This window comes from Scyliorhinus canicula, chromosome 4 (assembly GCF_902713615.1).
Source record: "Scyliorhinus canicula chromosome 4, sScyCan1.1, whole genome shotgun sequence".
Lineage (NCBI taxonomy): Eukaryota > Metazoa > Chordata > Chondrichthyes > Carcharhiniformes > Scyliorhinidae > Scyliorhinus > Scyliorhinus canicula.
In genome coordinates this window covers 70,164,204-70,184,517 of record NC_052149.1, presented here as the reverse complement: position 1 = coordinate 70,184,517, position 20,314 = coordinate 70,164,204, and the positions used below count along the sequence as shown (strand labels likewise).

The window sequence follows — 20,314 nt, the reverse complement described above, 5'->3', positions numbered from 1 at the left end:
ATTGGCATCTCTCAATTGGAGAGCTTGTCTGCGCGGTGGCATGGCTGCGTGATGTCTGGTGTTTTCACTGGTTTAAGCGCTGCTCCCCCTCGTTAGTGGGGAGCTGCCAGGCACAGTCCTAGCAAATCAGCCGGCGGGACAGTCATTTGCACCATGAAGCCTGTGGGGCATCATTAAGTGCCCTAAGTAATGTTATATACCGGTGACGGCCTCGCGGGGGCGGCTGTCAGGAAATAACCAGCAATTTATGCTCGCTACCACACCTGCAGCGAACTTGCCTAGATCATGCCCAATATCTCACCTGCTATGCACCCACTAAAGTATCCCATTGGTCAGCCTAATATTCACATATTGGTTGCGTGTCAGCAAAGAAATATCTGTGAAAGGAGTGATGGCAAAGTTTGCAGAAATATCTGGAACAATGACTTAGAACAATGCCATCCATCACATAATTACAAAGATATTGGGCGCGATTCTCCTGAAGCATTTCTAAGTGTGGGAGTGAGCGGGAATTGCAGCAAGCTCCCCGCCGCTCAGGTCAATGTGGCCGGCAACGCAATTCAACGTTAATTAGTCCACTCAACGAGGCTTCATGGGCTTCTCGCCACAAATGAAGGCTCACTAGCTGATTTGCCAGGACTGCACTGGCCAGCCCTCGACTAAAGGTCAAGGTGCACTTGCTCAGCCAACCCTAGCCAGCTCACGACAATGGCGTCGAGGAGAACAGTCCCAAGATTCGGGGACACAAATCTGAGGCGGCTGCTGGACGCTGAGGAGGCCTGGAGGGATGTCCTGTTCCCCTGAGGGTCCTGGAGAGTCAGCCACAAGGCAGCCAGTGTTGCCTGAGATGACATGGCGACAGCTGTGAGCTCGAGGAATGTGATCAGGAGGACTGGCCTCCAGTGCTGGAAAAAAGTGAACGTCCTACACCGGACAGCACAAGTTAGTAGATACCAAAGCCCCCCACTTCTCCCACCCCCAAGAGGGAATCCAGCCTCCCAAATCCCCAGGCAACCCCCAACCCTACTTCCACCCCCTCCCCCTTCAACCCCCACACCCCAACACTCCCTCCACGCCCCGTCCCACCACTGAGAACCACGCGTGTTGCTAACAATGCCCTCTCTGTGTCTCCTCAGGAAAAGCTCTCCCATAATCGCCAGGAGAGGGCCCAGACTGGCAGAGGGGTGCCAGACTTAATAATCCTCACCTCCTTCAAGGAGCGAGCCCTGGAGATGACTGGTGTGGCCGAGGACAGGTCGGTCACCCACGCAGAGGCTGATGGACGCCGCAGAGGTGAGAAACCACCAGGCTCTACCAGTCAAACATGAGTTGTTATTGCTTTACTAACTAACCCATCCCTCCCACTGACCACATGTCCATTCTTCCTCAGGTCCTGGGCCTCACCCTCGCTTCCCTCTCACGAGATCACCTTGGAGGGGAGCTCCGAGGATGCAGCCGTCATAGTCGTGTCACAGCTGTCATCCCCACCCTCCACCAGTGCAGATACACACACCTCAGTGGGACATATTAGTGAACAGGCTTCGGGGCACAATCTGGTGAGCACTACACTGCTGATGATGTACATCATATGAAGGCAGGAACCGCCAGGCGAGACATCAGTCGAAGGACTGCTGGATCCTAGGGCCCAGCTGGGTCCCAGCCTGATGCTGAGCACGTGGTACAGAGGTACTTGGAGCTGATGGAGATGATAGGGAGTGGCCAGTACATTCAGAGGGAGATACCAGTGCCACTCCAACAGATCCACAGCCGCTTGGAGGAGTCCCAGAGGCCACGGGCGCAGGAGATGACGCTGGCAATGCGTGGCACCGAGGCCAACACTGCTAGGGTGGTGGCTGCAGTGGAGATCCTGGTGCACGATGTCACGCAGCCAGCACACAGGACAAGGCAGCACGAATGTCCATGTGCTGCCGACAAGTGAGCCGTGGCCCTCCAGCCTCAGAGCCCCCAGAGGATGCCTGCTGGGGGCATCGAGGGCCTCGGGGCAAGGTAAGCAGCTGGTTGCCTCCACCTCAGATGTGCATCTTGGGGACACACCTAGGCACAGTGGTAAAGCCAGGAGGGCCAAGCACATCGAGGATCAATGAGGGCACCGGGGAAGGGGGGATGGGATGGTGGAGGGGGTAGATAGGGGGGGGGGGGGGGGTGTTGGGAGAATGGGGGAGCGGCACCATCAGGAGAGTGATAAATTGTATAAAACATTAAACACTCAGTATGATGCCTCTGTCACTTTCTTCCACAATGCGGGCTAACCTCTGAACCCTTAGCCCATCTCTCCAGGTATCCCCCCCTCCGCGGGCACACTGCATGCAGGTAATGCGAGCACTCAGCAGGTAGGCAGGGGTCAGACGATGGCATAAATTGAGGAGCACCACCGCTCAGCTCTCTGTGTGTTATCCTCCCCCCACCCCCTGCCCTTGACAGTGACCCGCTGATGGTGCCGATCAGTCCCAGCTCCCTGAAGTGATGTGACACATACCCTGGGTATGTTCGCAACCCTCAGTGAAAAGGTTTCTCTTCACCCAAGTGTTAAATGATGAATCTTCTATCCTGAAATGATGCTTCTTAATTCTAGACACTCCACCCAGGGGAAATAGCCTCTCAACATCTGCCCTCTCGAGTCCCCTCAGAATCTAATAAGTTTGATTGAGATCACTTCTCATTCTTCTAAACTTTATCTACTAAACCTCTTATTGTAGGACAACCTTTTCATCCCAAGAATCAAACTATTGAACTTTCACTACACTACAAGTATTTCCTAGCAAAGGAGCACACAGTGCTCTAAATGTGGCCTCCCCAAGCCCTGTACAACTGTAGTAAGACTTCCTTACTTCAGCCTCCTTGCAATAAAAAAACATGCTATTTTCCTTCCTAAATGCCTACTATACCTGAATGCTAATTTCCTGTGTTTCTTGTACAAGGATACCCCAAACAGCATCTCCCTGAACATCAATATTTAGAACTTTCTTATGTCATGTGAGAGTACCTTTAAGAAATGGGTGTTTATAAATGGGTGTGTATATAAGTATCTGAAGTGAGAGTACCTTTCAGAAATGGGTGTTTATTACTGCAGTGATGTCAGAGAGTGGGTGGAGATAGCTGTCTGTCAGCTTTTTACTTTTGTTTTAGGCTCTTTTCTGCAGTGTGTGTTTTAGTTTTGTTTTCAGAGCTGGATAGCTGCAGTCATAGCCAGAAGGTGTATTAGAGTCTCTCTTTGTAATCTAAAGACTGTAAATCAATCTTGGTGATTTAAAACTAATAACAGTAGTTACTTTAACCTGATGTGCTTCTGGTAAAAGGTGTTTTACGTCTTATGGATGTTAAAAGGGAAGCTTAAAGGATTACTTAGTGTTGTATTCTTTGGGGGTTGTATTTGAATTAATGGTTGCTAAGATGTTCACTGTATGTTTTAAAAAGGTCAACTTGAGTTCATAGAATAAACATTGTTTTGCCTTAAAAAATACTTTTCCATTTCTGCTGTACCACACCAGGAGAGTGGGCCGTGTGCTCCCCATACCACAATCTATTAAAAGTTGTCAGGTGAACTCCATGATACACTTTGGGGTTCTCTAAACCCTGGCCCATAACACTCACCATTTTAAAAATGTTCTGTTTCTCTATTCTTACTCCGAAAGTAACAATCTCACATTTCCCCACATTATTGCCCACTGACATAACCTGTCTATATCTCTTTGTAGTTTCTTTTTACCCTCCTCACAATTCACTGCACTATCTAGCTTTGTATTGTCAGCAAACTTTGATATGTTACCCTTGGTAGCTTCATCCAATTCATTAATATAGGTGACAAGTATCTGAGGCTCCAGCACTGATCCTGTGGCACTCCACTAGTTACAGCCTGCTCTGTGTATCATTATTCTCTGATTTCTTCCCATTAACTAATCCTCTATCCATGTTAATATATTACCCCAATCTAATCAGCCCTTGTAATGCCAATCTGAGGAACTATATGGTCTCACCCTGAATTCTAAGGTAGAAGTTGCTGCATTATGGGGGGCATATTTAATCAGGGGCAGCAATTGAGTTAAGAACATAACATAATTAATATGAATGAACTCCTGGAGCTGTGTGGCATTTTGGTGAACCACCTCTGTCCCATGTAGCCTGATACCACTGCAGACTTAATTAAGCTGTTGCTACTAAATTTGTTGGGCATGTGCGCCAATTCACTTGGATTGTCAGTTGGGGCACTCAGTGGTGGATTGTCTATGCTGGAGCAGAATCCATAGTACAATTGTTGAATCTCTAACAAGTGGTTTATACAATGGTTCAGCAAAATCTTAGTGGTTTATTAGAAACCAGTAAAACACTTCAGTTTGGAGTCAGCCATCCCTTAAGTCTTGATTTTGAGGCTTTCGGTGACTAGAAAAAAACTGCTCACACAATGCTGAACATGGAAAAAGCAAATTGGTCATAAGTACAACACATGAAACTGAACCATTTCTCAGCCAAGTGGTTAAAAGTCCAGAAAAGGAAAGAAAGACAAACTATATTTAAACAATATTACTGAAACTTAGATCCTCTTCATAAAGTTGTTGGATCAGTAAAAAACTAATAGGTTAACAGATTAAGTATAAAGGTCAGAATTCTCGCTGGCAAGATCTTCTGGTTCTGGCGGCAGGGGCTGCAGAGAACAGGAAACCCCATTGACAGCGACAGGATCAGAATATCCTGCCACCTCCGCTGTCATAAAACACACCGCCTGGGGCACACGGAAAATCCCGCCTAAATTACTTCCATCAGGATAACTGAATGATGATCCAACTGAAGTGTTTAGAATGATAAAAAGGATTCCATCTGGTAGATAGAGAAAAACATTTCCCTTGGTCAGGAAAATACAAAATGAAGGATACAAACTAAAATTAGAGCTAAGGCATTCAAGGATGAAATCAGTAGCTCTTTTTCACACAAACAGTACTGGAAATCTAGAGCTCATTCCAAAAGACTGTGGATGGTGGCATTTTCAAGACGGAGACTGACATTTTTATTAGGCTAGTGAATCAAGACATCTGAATCAAAGGAGCTGAGGTATAGATGAATCATGATCTAACAGAACAGTTGAATGGTTTACTCCTCTTATGCTGCAAACAAGCAAGTCAGCTTTCAGTTAATTATGGTGCGACTGTTCCTGCATGAGAATGAATACCTGGTTTGATGATCCAAACAAGCAGAGCTCTCCGGGATTCTACCATGTCACTGTGCAACAAAGCAAATAAATGAAACCAGTTTGGAAAAGAGGAGTGCATGTTAAAAATCTCCAGAACAAGTGCAGCACTGAGTTCCAGGTAGCATCAAATGAATTCTGGAGTCACTCAATTTAAAAAAAAAAGTTAATTCTTGGGATGTGGGCATCGCTGGCTGGGCCAGCATTTGTTGCCCATTCCTAATTGCCCTTGAACTGAGTGGCTTGTTAGGCCATTTCAGTGGGGGTCATGTAGGCTACACCAGGTAAGGGCACCAGATTTCCTTCCCTGCAGGACATTAGTAAACTGCTTGGGTTTTTACAACAATCGGCAATGGTTTCACGGTCATCATTATAGTTTTAATTCGTGACTTCCGGTTGCGGTGATGCGGAGCTAAGCCGCACATTCGGCAGCTCCCGCTATCAAAGGACTTTCGGGCCTGTTTTAGGGCCCCAAACGACGCTGTTTCGACGATTCCCGGTGGGGGAAGGTGTTTGGAGGAACATTCCCCGAAATTTATGGTGCGCACCCGGAGTGGGGCAAAGGAAAAGGCTGCAGCAGCTCCCCAGAAAAAGCGGGGGAAGGTGCACAAAATGGCAGCCGGCGGAGCACCGAGGACTGGTGGAAGTTGGCGCAGGAGCAGCAAGCTGCTCTTCTGCGCTGTTTTGCGGAGCTGAAGGCTGAATTGCTGGACTCCCTGAATGCGACTACCAACAAGCTGCTTGAGACCCAGACAGCCCAGGGGGAGGCCATTCAGGAGTTGCAGCGGCAGGCCGCTGATCGGGAGGAGGAGGCCGTGGTCCTCGTGGGGAAGGTGGAGATGCACGAGGCACTTCACAAAAAGTGACAAGACCGCTTGGAAGAGCTGGACTTTCGCACGAGGCAAAAGAATTTGAGGATCCTGGTCCTGGCGGAGGGGCTGGAGGGGTCGGATCTTCCGTCCTATGTGGCCACGATGTTGAACTCGTTGACGGGGGCGGGGTCCTTCCATTTGCCCCGGGAGCTTGAGGGAGCCCACAGAGTGCTGGCCAGGAGGACCAAGACAAATGAACCCCCGCGGGCGGTGCTGGTGCGGTTCCATCGATTCAGTGACCGGGAGTGTGTGCTGCGCTGGGCCAAGAAAGAGAGCAGCAGCAAGTGGGAGAATTCCGGTAGTGCGAATCTACCAGGACTGGAGTGTGGAGGTGGCTAAGCGGCGGGCCGGGTTTAACCTGACGAAGGCGGTTCTGCATGCCAAGCAGGTCAAATTTGGAATGCTGCAGCCTGCGCGTCTGTGGGTAACATATAAGGACCGGCACCACTACTTCGAGTCCCCGGAGGAGGCGTGGGCCTTTGTACAGGCGGAGAAGCTGGACTCGAACTAGGGTCTGGGGGCTTTTGGGTCCTGTGTACTACGGTGGGAGCTGCATCAGAAGGGTGGGGTGGGGCAGCGTGAAAGCGCGGGCTTTCCTCTGGTTTCCCGCGCTGCGGGGCAGGAGGGGTGGAGCTGGCGGTGGGGGCGTGGACTCTATTGGTTTTTCCCACGCTGAAGCGGTGCCAAGGAGGTGTGGCAGGAGGGGGGATGACCCCATGTCGGGAGGGGCCGGGTTTTGGCGGGAGTTGCCGGGGTCAGCAGAAGTCAGCTGACTCACGGAAGTACCATGGAGGGTGCGTCGCGGCTAGGAGGGTGCGTCGCGTGCGTCAGGTCCTAGCCTGGGGGGGGGGGGGGTGGGGGGGGGGGGGGGGGGGGGGGGGTGGGGGGGGAATACCGGGTTGCTGCTGGAAGGGCCAGGAGGGGGCTGGTGTGGGCCGGGGGGGCAGAGGGGAGGCGGTATTGTCATGGGGAACGGGTCGGGCGGGGTGTGCTGGCCTGGGGCGAGCAGTCGATGAGCTATGGCTAGTCGGCGGGGGGAGGGGGGCAGGGTGCCCTCTGATCCGGCTGATCACCTGGAACGTGAGGGGGCTGAATGGGCCGGTTAAGCGGGCTCGGGTATTTTCTCATTTGAAGGGGCTGAAGGCGGACGTGGCTATGCTCCAGGAAACCCACTTGAAGGTGGCGGACCGGGTTCGTCTGAGGAAGGGGTGAGTGGGTCAGGTTTTCCACTCAGGAAAAGACGCGAAGAACCGGTGGGGTGGTGATTCTGGTGGGGAAGAGGGTGGCGTTCGAGGCGTCTTAGGTGGTGGCGGACAAGGAGGGCAGATTTGTTATGGTGAAGGGTAGGCTGCAGGGCGAGAAGGTGGTGCTGGTAAATGTGTATGCCCCGAATTGGGATGATGCCGGCTTCATGAGGCGCTTGTTGGGCCGCATTCCGGACCTGGAGGCAGGGGACCTGATCATGGGGGGAGACTTTAACACGGTGCTAGATCCCCCACTGGACCGGTCCAGTTCAAGGACGGGTAGGAGGCCGGCGGCGGCCAAGGTGCTGAGGGGGTTTATGGACCAGATGGGAGGGGTGGATTCCTGGAGGTTTGGGAGGCTGAGAGCGCGGGAGTATTCCTTTTCTCCCATGTGCATAGGGTTTACTCCCGAATAGATTTTTTTGTCCTGAGCAGGGGATTGATCCCGAGGGTGCAGGATGCCGAGTATTCGGCCATAGCAATTTCAGACCATGCTCCGCACTGGGTCGATCTGGAGATGGGGGAGGCGCGGGACCAGCGCCCGCTGTGGCGTCTGGATGTGGGGTTGCTGGCTGAAGAGGAGGTGTGTAGGAGGGTCCGGGGAAGTATTGAGGGGTATCTTGAGACCAACGACATGGGGGAGGTCTGGGTGGGGATGGTGTGGGAGGCTCTGAAGGCAGTGATCCGGGGGGAGCTGATTTCCATCCGGGCTCATAGGGAAAGAGGCAGAGGAGGGAGAGGGAGAGACTGGTGGGGGAGCTCCTGGATGTGGATAGGAGGTACGCGGAGGCCTCGGAGGAGGGGTTGCTGGGGGAACGGCGTAGCTTGCAGGCCAAGTTCGACTTGCTGACCACCAGAAAGGCGGAGACACAGTGGAGGAGGGCGCAAGGCGCGGTATATGAGTATGGGGAGAAGGCTGCCAGGATGCTGGCACATCAGCTCCGCAGGCGAGATGCGGCTAGGGAAATTGGTGGATAAGGGTGGGAATGTGGTGAGGAAGGGGGCAGAGGGGCCGGATGGCTTCCCGGTGGAATTTTATAAAAAGTATGCGGATCTGGTGTGCCCCCTGTTGGTGCGATATCACGGGCGCTGATTTCTTTGATCCTGAAGCGGGGTAAGGACCCCCTGCAGTGTGGATCATACAGGCCCATCTCGCTCCTCAATGTGGATGCTAAGTTGCTGCCGAAGATCCTGGCCACCAGGATAGAGGACTGTGTGCCAGGGGTGATACACGAGGATCAGACAGGATTTGTCAAGGGACGGCAGCTCAACACGAATGTGCGGAGATTGTTAAATGTTATTATGATGCCGGCGGTGGAGGGGGAGGCGGAGATAGTGGTGGCGCTAGATGCAGAGAAGGCGTTTGATAGAGTTGAGTGGGGGTACTGCTAGTAGAGAGGGGTTTATCAAATGGGTGAGGTTGCTCTATGAGGCCCCGACGGCGAGTGTAGTTACTAATGGAAGGAGATCAGAGTACTTCAGGCTCTACCATGGGACCAGGCAGGGGTGCCCCCTGTCCCCCTTGCTTTTTGCACTGGCGATAGAACCTCTGGCTTTGGCGTTGAGGGAGTCGGGGAGGTGGAGGGGTCTGGTGCAGGGTGGGGAGGAACATCGGGTATCGCTGTATGCAGACGACCTGCTGCTGTATGTGGCGGACCCAGAGGGGGGAATGCCGGGGGTGATGGAGCTGTTGGCTGAGTTTGGGAGCTCCTTGGGCTATAAGCTGAATCTGGGCAAGAGTGAGGTATTTGTAGTGCACCCGGGTGATCAGGAGGAGGGAATTTGGAGGTTCCCATTTAAGAGGGCAGTGAAGAGTTTTAGATACCTGGGGGTGCAGGTGGCCAGGAGTTGGGGGACTCTCCACAAGCTTAATTTTACCAGGCTTGTGGAGCAGATGGAGGAGGAATTCAAAAGGTGTGACATGGTGCCGCTGTCACTGGCGGGTAGAGTGCAGTCCGTCAAAATGACGGTTCTCTCGAGGTTCTTGTTCCTTTTTCAATGTTTTCCCATCTTTATCTCTAGGGCCTTTTTTAGGAGGGTGACTAGCAGCATGATGAGCTTTGTTTGGGCGCATGGGACCCCGAGGGTGAAGAGGGTCTTCTTGGAGCGGGATAGAGATGGTGGGGGGCTGGCGCCACCCAATTTCTCGGGGTATTATTGGGCGGCCAATGTGTCGATGGTGCACAATGGGTGGTGGAGGGGGAGGGGGCAGCATGGAAACGGTTGGAGATGGCGTCTTGTGGAGGCACAAGCCTGGGGCCCCGGGTAACGGCGCCGTTGCCGCTCCCTCCTACGAGGTATACCATGAGTCCGGTGGTGGCGGCTACTCTCAAGATTTGGGGGCAGTGGAGGAGACATAGGGGGGAAGTGTGGGGCTCTATGGAGGCTCCTCTAAGCGGGAACCATCGGTTTGTCCCGGGGAACATTGATGGGGGGTTCCAGGGTTGGTACAGAGCGGGCATCAGACAGTTGAGGGACCTGTTCATTGATGGGAGGTTTGCGAGCCTGGGGGAGTTGGAGGAGAAATTTGGGGTCCCCTCGGGGAACATGTTCAGGTACCTGCAGGTAAAGGCGTTTGCTAGGCGGCAGATGGAGGGATTCCCTTTGCTTCCCGCGAAGGGGGTGATGACAGGGTGCTTTCGGGGGTCTGGGTCGTGGATGGGAAGATATCTGATATCTACAAGGTAATGCAGGAGGTGGAGGATGCGTCAGTAGAGGAGCTAAAGGCTAAGTGGGAGGGGGAACTGGGCAAACAGATCGAAGATGGGACATGGGCTGATGCCCTGGAGAGGGTTAACTCTTCCTCCTCATGTGCGCGGCTTAGCCTCATCCAATTCAAGGTGCTGCACCGGGCCCACATGTCCAGGTCTAGGATGAGTAGGTTCTTTGGGGACGAAGACAGGTGTGTCAGGTGTTCGGGGAGTCCAGCGAACCATGCCCATATGTTCTGGGCATGCCCGGCACTGGAGGAGTTCTGGAAGGTGGTGGCGAGGACGGTGTCGAGGGTGGTAGGATCCAGGGTCAAGCCAGGCTGGGGACTCGCAATTTTGGGGTTGCGGTGGAGCCGGGAGTGCAGGAGGCGAGAGAGGCCGGTGTTTTGGCCTTTGCGTCCCTAGTAGCCCGGCGGAGGATCTTGCTACAGTGGAAGGATGCGAGGCGTGGAGGCCTGGATCAATGACATGGCAGGATTTATTAAGCTGGAGAAGGTCAAATTTTCCCTGATAGGATCGGTACAAGGGTTCTTTAGGTGGTGGCACCCTTTCCTCGACTTTCTGGCTCAGCGATAGGGTACTGGGTCAGCAGCAGCAGCAACCCCGGGGGGATGGGGGGGGGGGGAAAAGGGGGGGGGGGTGTGATACATGTGTTGCTACGGTCTTGGGGTGTTACATTTATTATGGTGTTTTATTGTTGCTTTTCATTGTTTGTTGTTGTAAAAAATTTCAATAAAAATTATTTTTAAAAAAAATTATAGTATTAATTCCTGATTTTTATTGAATTCAAATTTCACCATCTGCCATGGTGGGATTTGAACCTGGGACCCCAGTGCATTACCCTGTGTCTCTGGATCACTAGTCCAGCGACAATACCACTATGCCGTCGCCTAAATTGGGGAGCAAATTGTAACAGTGAATAAAGGGAATATAATGGCAAGGGTGCATCAACACTTACAAAAGGATGTTGCCTGGTATGGAGGGCATTAGCTAAAAGCAGAGGATGGATAAACTTGGTTTGTTCTCACTGGAATAATGGAGGTTGAGGGGTAAGCTGATAGAAGTCTACAAAATTATGAGGGGCATGGACAGAGTGGTCAGAAGCTTTTTTCCAGGGTGTAAGAGTCAATTACATGGGGAGATAGGTTTAAGGTGCGAGGGTCAAAGTTTAGAGGAGATGTGCGAGGGTCGTATTTTTTACACAGTGCGTAGTGCCTGGAACTCACTGCCAGAGGAGGTGCTGGAAGCAGGTACAATAGTGACGTTTAAAGGGCATCTTGACAAATACATGAATAAGATGAGAATAAAGGGATACGGACCCCGGGGGTATAGAAGGTTTTAGGTTAGACAGGCATCATGGTCGGCACAGGCTTGGAGGCCCAAAGGGCCTGGTCCTGTGCTGTACTTTTCTTTGTTCTTAGTTCTAAAACAAATGTACTGCTCAATTATTAGGATGTTCTTAAAGTATGTTCTTAGTTTAGAAGTAATTCTGCATCTTCTAATTGATTTGTAGAGGCAGGTTCAAAACAAAAACAAACAGGAATCACTTATCAAACACCAAGTACCAGAAAGGCCCCAAGTGAACAAAGATGTCATCTACATGAAATGGAAAGCAGAAACTGTGGCACATGCATTAACTATTGGGGCGGCACGGTAGCACAGTGATTAGCACTGCTGCTTCACAGCACCAGGGACCCAGGTTCAATTCTGGCCTTGGGTCACTGTTTGTGTGGAGTCTGCACATTCTCCACGTGTCTGTGTGGGTTTCCTCCGTGTGCTCCAGTTTCCTCCCACAAGTCCCGAAAGATATGCTTGTTGGTGAATTGGAAATTCTGAATTCTCCCTCTGAGTACCCGAACAGGCGCTGGAATGTGGCGACTAGGGGATATTCACAGTAACGTCATTGCACTGTTAATATAAACCTACTTGTGACAATCATGAAGATTATTATTAAAAATATGGGAAAGAAGTCAGAGCAAATATTAAAAGCATGTTTTTATAATCCATAGTTCTAAAGTTTTAGGGTCCTTATGCTCAAATAATGGCATTAAAATTTCAGAAATACGGATTGATTAAAGCCTATATTAATCCATTTAAAAACCGCTGATTTGACAGCTCAACATTCATATATAACATGTTGAAGCTGAAATGAATGCCGGAGCCTCATTTCAGTTTCACATTCATCTCAGGCAACTGCCCATTGAAAGAATAAAAGTGGAACCAATTAGTATTGGCTCAAACTCCTAGGCAAAGCAAGTACAGGCCCCTGTTGTACTAAATAGGGTATAATTGTGTCTGCTTGCCAGAAGCAACAGTGTTGAATTTAGGACCCTGTATGTTTTCCATGAAGTACTAAGATGAACCTTACAGCAAACTAGTTCAGTTGGAAATGATTTGTTCTTTAACAGCAATACGCGTAACAATTAATCTTCTCCAAAGGATGCATAATACTATGGGTCTCATTAGAAAATAGCAGTGCCATGAAAAAAAATATAGCAAAATTATAGATCATTATCTTTTTGTAACCTACAGCTTTTCACTATGAATCAACATAGATTAATAACTGCTTTAGGCTTAGACAAGCAATTTCACAGATGGCTGTCCCAGGTAGGTGAAAACTAAATTTTTCCTTCTATCCATCTCAACAGGATTTGAACCCATATTTCAAAGGTAAAATAAACCAGTTCACTCATTTTATGGAGTAATAAAACAAAAATTATTGGCATATTTATCTTACCTCTGCAACAGATGGAAATCCTGTGAAGCAAAACCATTCCATTTCGAACTATGTGATCATTGTTCAATTCATTTACAGTATTATACCAGGCAAAATCTGTACGCCAACAGCATTTCATGCTTATTGCTTTCGTTGTTAACGCAATGGTTATTTGCACCATTCAATTTGAACAATGGATCAAATGCAGAACTTAACCTTTTGTATTGTTTCCAGTGTTTCTGGGTCGATCTTTGTGATGTAGTTGGTTTCAGTGCAAGCATAATATTCTTCTCCAATGGGATACACATTTACTAGAGCATTGTCGGTGATTTCTAAACCTTCAAAATAGGAAAAAAACCTGAAATACGGAGAAATAAATAGTTTTAAAAAACACTAGATCAAAGGAAAATATTGCAGGTAGAAAATATTCTATAGGCTAAGCTCTATTTATCTTAGATATATCCTGTTGTAAAGGTGGTAATCTTGACACTTGTGGAGAATTCTGGTCTGCCTGTCAGTGAGAACCACTGGGACTAAATCCAAGATAAAAATAATTTTTTTGGAAACAGAAAGTACGACTATAGAATTTTGAATCTCAATTTGCAAGTTTGAGAATGTATCTAGCGGTTCTGGTGGCGCCCTCAAGGGGACAGGTCCCAGGTCGGATCACTCCCGCCCGCGATGGGCAAACTGACCTTTTTCAACTGACTTTTTTGGGACCTGGCAGCCTGAATCGGTGTAGGAGACGATAGGGAAGGGGCTTCCTTTCCGGGGTATGGGCAGCTGGACTAGAAGTGGTCGAGTGGAGCGGCAAGGATCGAAGCGGGAGCAGCGGGGACCCCAGACCGGGCGGCCAAGCATGGCGGACGGCAGGGACCGGGGAGCGGAGGCTCACTGGCCAAGGGAGCAACAGATGGAGTTCAAGAACTGCTTCGCCGAGCTGAGGAGGGACACGCTGGACCCAATGAGAGCGGTGATGGACCGAATGGTCGAGACACAGGAGGTCCAAGGGAAGGCGCTCAGGGAGGTCGAGGCGAAGCTCTCCAGCCAGGCGGGCACGGTAACGGAGCTGGAGCACGAAGTGGAGGAGCTGAACGCCTGACAGAGGAGGATGCAGGAGCAGCTTGAAGAGCTGGGGAACAGAGCCAGGAGGCAGAATTTTAGGATCATTGGCCTCCCCGAGGGCTGCGATGGGTCGGATGTGGGCGCATACGTGACGGGTATGCTTGAGACGCTGATGGGACCGGAGGCCTTCCCTCAACCCCTGGAGTTGGATGGGCACATAGAGCCCCCGCAAGGAAGCCCAGGACGGGCGACCGACCGAGGGCCTTGGTGGTCCGCTTTCACCGGCTTGCTGACGGGGAACGTGTGCTGCGATGGGCCAAGGCGGAGAGGAGCATCAGATGGGAGAACTGCGAGGTGCGCATTTACCAGGACTTGGGAACGGAGCTGGCCAAGAAGCGTGCAGGATTCATCAAGGTAAAGGCATCCCTCTACAAAAAGGAGGTGAGGTTTGGAATGCTGTATCCTGCAAAGCTTTGGGTTACGTTTGAGGAACTCCACTACTACTTTGAGACACCAGAACAGGTTTGGAATTTTATTAAAGATAAGAAACTGGACTTGAACTAATGGGCACTTAGTTCTTTCAGTGCTGTACAGTGGCGGCGGTCTGTTAACCTAATTAGCTCTGATTAGGTGTGGAATTTTATTAAAAGAAGAAGCTTCTGTGTGGCGGCGGTTTGTTAAATTATCCTGTACTGTAATGTTTTATCCAAGATTGTTTTCAGCCTGGACAGAGAGTGGGGGCTGGAGGGCGCACTGTTTAGGGTGTTTTTGGGGGATTGCAATGGGGGGGGGGGGGGGGGGGGGGGGGGTGGTGGGGGGGGGCCTGCAAAGGGGGGCCTGCACTTGGTACCTTTTGGCGGGAGATCGGGGCCTCTGATAGGGGATGGGCTAGGGGTTGGTTAAGGGCTTGAAAGGGCACGGTGGGATACAATTAGTTAATGGGTCCCTGGTGTGTGGGGGGAGGACCGAGCGCTCGGACGGGAGAACAGGCAGGCCGCCAAGGGCAGGGATCAGCGAGCTAGCGCAGGTCAGGGGGCACCAGGAGAGTCAGAGGTGGGGTGGGGCGGACTAGGGCCAAGCGCAGGGCTGACCTGGCAGGTCAGGCCAGTGGAATTTGAATTTGGATAATAAATCTGGGGCTTGATTCAACAACCTTGCTGTGTCCGATTTGAGTTGGGATGCGGCAGTTGAATCCCGGGAGAGAGCCAAATTGTCCTTCGCGTTAGGTGAAAAACCTCGCGAGAGTTACCAGACTCATGAGGCCCGGCGTGACCTGGATCAACCCATCGCTGGACAAGATCCAGAAATGCATATTTCAATGCGCCATCAGGCATGTGGACAATGTGGCCAGCCAGCGTGGTCCAATACTTCGATACTGTGGATGTTGACCTGAACGAGAACATCGATGTTGGTGCTCTATCTTGCAATGGATTGTGCAGGATCTTGCGGATGGCAGTGCTCGTGGTGCTTCAAGGGTTATGAGCTGCATGTTGTCCATAGTCCATATCTCTGAATCACATTGGAGCCAGGTGGATAGCATTACTCTTATGTAAACCATGAGCTTGGTGCAGAGTCTGAGGTCCTGGTATTCAAACACTGTCTTCCTCAGGCGGCCGAAGACAGCACTGGCTCATTGAAGGCACTATGAACCTAGTCGTTGATGTTGATTCTGTTGATAGTAGGATTTTCCATCCAGTTACAACTTGGATCGTAACATACGGGATAAGGAGGGAAAGTGGAGTTAAGGATTATCATATCAGACCAGTCATGATCTCGTTGAATGGCAGAGCAGACTCGATGGGCCGACTGGCCTACTTCTGCTCCTGCTTATGTTCTTAATGATGTTTAGCACAAGGCCTATGCTCTCGAACACTTTGGTGAAGGTGTTGCCAATGGCTTAGAGCTTGGTCTCCAAGCTAAGGAAGCTTCAGGCGTCATGGTTGTTGGCTACCTGCTGGATCTCCTATGCTTTCTCCACCCACCATCTTCAGATTGGGATTTTTTGCTTGACCTCAGCCTTCAGCTGTCTATAGACCTTTTACATTGTGTTGCTGTTTCAAGTACAGAAAAGACTTGACCTGCAGCTTATATTTCCTGGGTCCCCGCCATTCTCATCCAACCAGTCTTGGTGTTCCCTGGTTGAATGACCAAGTATCTCTTTGCAGGTGCGAGCCCTCAAGGGCAGACCAGGCAATGTGGACACTCTGCGCCTTTGGGTCATTAGCAGTAGTCAGGCTGGCAGTGAGATGCCGGCTGAATCAAGCTCTCTTTTCAGGTCTTTGAGTGCCTCAGTGTTGATTCCCCTGTGACATTGTTTCTGTTGTCTTCGCTGCTTTGATCATTGATGTTTTTCAAAGAGTAGATTAGACAGTGGTGTGCCCATCAGTCATCAGCTCCTGTCATGACACGGGTGATACACACGTCCTTCAGGTCCCTTGTTCAGACGGTGAAGTAGTTGAGCAGGTGCCAGTGCTTGGAGTGAGAGTGTTGCCATGAAGCCTTCTACTTGTCTTGCTGATGGAACAAGGTATTGGTTACAACAGACATTGTGTCAGGTGCAGGGTACTATTGGAGTATCTTACCCCTCTTTGCCAATGACTCATACCTCTTCATTGACCTGAGGAAGGAGCAGTGCTCCGAAAGCTAGTGTTTGAAACAAACATGTTGGACTTTAACCTGGTGTTGTAAGACTTCTTACTGATCCCTTAATGGGCTAGCACTGGTGCCATGTGGAACTTGAATGATAAAAGAGCTGTTCAATTTGCCGGGATCGTAATTGCCACCCATTAGGCTGATAAGCTGCAGCCGCATATTAGAACTTCATTCCCCACACACTCATTCGAATCAACAACAGCATGGAGAGCGGCACACTGGTTTGTGGATGCAGAGCTCGAGACCTTACTGGCCTTACCGTGGAGAGGTGAGCCACCCTGTTCTCCGGGTGGGAAGGAGGCTGCCATCCGCCGCCTTACACAAGGTCAGGGCGAAGGTGAAAAAGGCCGTGAGCCCCACCACAAGGACCGGACAGCAGCGTAGTAAAAAGCTGCACGACCTCCTCAGAGCGGCCAGGGTGGGTAGGCAGCACTGTTCCCCTGGTCCAAACACCCATAACCACATCCCCCCCCCCCCCTCCACCCAGAGGGAGACTGAATCCCATCCCCCGACAGTGTGCACACACCCCACCCTGCACCACATGCCAGCACCCATACCACAAAGGGTTCCCATTTCATCCCATTTCATTTTAACTGTCTTTTACCATTTCTTTCTTTTTTGCCTTTCTTTATATATATTTCACACACCCCCTATCTTCTCCCCCCTTCCTTACCTTTTCTCCTTTATGCTTCCTACCCCTACCCCCCCCCCCCCCCCCCCCCCCCCCCCCCCCCCCCCCCCCCCACCCACATCTACAGCTGTCACAGTTTGCCATCTGATGGTAGTTTCTTGCTGTTTGGCCTTTCACATAAGAACTAGGAGCAGGAGTAGGCCATCTGGCCCTTCGAGCCTGCTCCGCCATTAAATTAGATCATGGCTGATCTTTTGTGGACTCAGCTCCACTTTCCGGCCCGAACACCATAACCCTTAATCCCTTTATTCTTCAAAAAACTATCTATCTTTACCTTAAAAACATGTAATGAAGGAGCCTCAACTGCTTCACTGGGCAAGGAATTCCATAGATTCACAACCCTTTGGGTGAAGAAGTTCCTCCTAAACTCAGTCCTAATCTACTTCCCCTTATTTTGAGGCTATGCCCCCTAGTTCTGCTGTCACCCGCCAGTGGAAACAACCTGCCCGCATCTATCCTATCTATTCCCTTCATAATTTTAAATGTTTCTATAAGATCCCCCCTCATCCTTCTAAATTCCAATGAGTACAGTCCCAGTCTACTCAACCTCTCCTCATAATCCAACCCCTTCAGCTCTGGGATTAACCTAGTGAATCTCCTCTGCACACCCTCCAGCGCCAGTACGTCCTTTCTCTGGGGACTGCCATTAGCACTCTTTCCCCATGGTTTCTGTGGCTAATAGCGCTCTGCTCCCTTGGTTTCTCTGGCTATGACTCATCTTTCACTCTCTCACCCCACAGTATAAATATTTCCCACTTTCTAAGTCTTTCTGCTTTGACAAAAGGTCATCTGGACTCAAAACGTTATCTCTTTGCTCTCCCTACAGATGCTGCCAGACCTGCTGAGATTCTCCAGCATTTTCTCTTTGGCTTCAGATTCCAGCATCCGCAATAATTTGGTTTTAACCATTTTTAAAGGTAGTGTTTGGGGAGCCAGGAATTCTCCCATCTCGGCACATGTGGCCCAGGAGTAAAAATCGACGCCTCTTTTCAACGATCAAACGAAGTGTAGAAGATTATCTGATCTGATCTCATCAAAATTCTGAGATTGTTTCCCCATTATCTCTCACAGTTGTACAGATGCCAACCAACCTCAGACTCTCCTTAATTAACTCAAACTTCCTCCAAGTTGCCCGTCATCACCCCCCCCCCCCCCCCCCCCCCCCCCCCCCCCCCCCCCCCCCCCCCCCCCCCCCCCCCCCCCCCCGAATTATTGTTTGTAAAATCTCACTCACCACTGATGTTAAACTGGCCAGCCTTTAGTAACTGGTAATGCCCTTACACCCTTTCTTGGATAGATGTGTCATATTGCCTCTCTCCAATTCTCTGGCACTTCCCCTGTATCTAAGGGAGAGTGGAAGATTATGGTAAGCATTTCCACTATCTCTGCTCTCACTTCCTTTAGTAACCTGGGATACAAGCCAGTTGGTCCAGGTGATTAATCCACTCTTAAGCATAGCAAGCCTTTCCAATATATCCTGCCTATCAAATGTCACCTCATTTATTACCCCTAGCATCTCTGCTTCAACTGATCGTTTTTCAGCTTCCACAAAAAGTATCAATATTATACTAATGAAAAATACATGCGAAGTGATTTTTAGCAAAGGTTTGAATTTTTAGTTTCCTTTCAAATGTCTGAGAATTTTTGAAAAAGTCACATTTAATACATTAAAGACTGAATTAAACAGAATTGATTTCTACATGATGAGCCTTCTATTTAAATAATAGCAAAGTATTTTCAGAACCTGGAGAAGATGTTCTTGCATGGGTCAGGATAACCAAAAGTACCAAATTCAGTGATCACAATTCGTTTCTCAGTCATAGCCCTTACATAGGCATCGGTTTGAACAAACCTATAAGGAAATAAAAATTCTCTGTTGAAGCCAAAGTAATTGAAATTGATCAAATCAAGTAATTGGTAATGATATTGCCGAACAAGTGATTAACATTTAAGGCAATCTTGTTTACTATTCTAATACAGCTATTTACTCATTTTGTTCAAGTGAATTAACAACTGCACTAAAACAGTGGACAAAGAATTCCATATGAATACACTAAATGTTTGTGCTGTACGCAATCACTAACAATAACTAAAATCTGCATTTACATAGAACACTTGAAGGTGCTTCTCAGAGGCATAAGGAAAAAAAAGGCAAAGTACAAGATATTGAGAGGTCTGACCAAATTTACTCAGAGGTGGAATTTAAGGAGAGATGGAGATTGAGAGGCAACAAATGTTTGGGAATCATTTCCGGAGCTTAGTTAGTTGATATCACGCAGGCTGAGATGAGGGCTGTTCACAAGAGGCTGGAGGCAGCAGAATGGAACATTCAGTAGCCATTGTTCCTTTTAAAATTTTTGTTAATAGGTGGTATCTTTAAATGTTTTTCCCATGCTCGTATGCAGCTTAGCAGGAACACTGTAGCACTGGAAATTATTGCAGAAATATAGAGAAGTGAGGCCTTGAAAACACCAGGCTGAGAACCTAAAATTTGAAACATTGGATATCTAAGAGGCATTACAGGTTAGCGAAGACAGGAGTAAACTGCACCAACCTCTATTCAGCTCAGTGGATCTGCCCTAGCTTGCCTCTTGTGTTAGCTTGCTAATATGTATATCTCTAGAATGGTTCATCTTCCCAATCCTGCACCTTGGGAATCCCATAAGGATGCATTATGGCTTGTCCTCTTGCTCATTACATTATGCCCCTTTATGGTATTATCTGCAAACAGTGGATCAGCTTCCACATGTATGCTGATGACTTGCAGATCTATCCGTTCACACATCTCTCGGCCTTTCCACTGTTTCTATTGTTCGATATCCAGTCTTGGAAGAGGATCAACTTCCTTCAACTAAGCATAAACTATCATTCTAGATACTGCCACAAACTTCACTTAAGATCATAGAATCACAGGAGCCTACAGCACAGTAGGAAGATATTCAGCTCATTTTACCCCTGCTGTCAGTCATGCTTAGTACCACAGTCCTGTTTTTGTCCATAATCCTGTCAGTTCTTCAACCTTATGTATCTGTCCAACATCCACCACCTTTTCACGTACAACGTTCCTGACCCTGATAATGCTCCAGGTGCAAACTTGGGCAGGACCACATTGTGTGGAACCAGCATTCTATTTGTCCCCAAGTTGGGCTTCCAACTCCAACTC

The 20,314-nt window shown here is 49.5% G+C and overlaps 1 protein-coding gene across 1 annotated transcript in view; it reads right to left on the bottom strand.

The window, feature by feature from the left end:
• LOC119964653 (retinoid isomerohydrolase-like) overlaps positions 1-20,314 on the bottom strand; it is a 56,669-nt gene that overhangs the window by 24,020 nt on the left and 12,335 nt on the right. Inside the window, exons 4-5 of the mRNA XM_038794411.1 lie at positions 18,896-19,003; positions 12,960-13,101 (exon numbers count right to left, since the gene is read on the bottom strand). Coding sequence (XP_038650339.1) covers positions 12,960-13,101; positions 18,896-19,003 — 250 coding nt within the window. The remainder of the gene's footprint in view (positions 1-12,959; positions 13,102-18,895; positions 19,004-20,314) is intronic.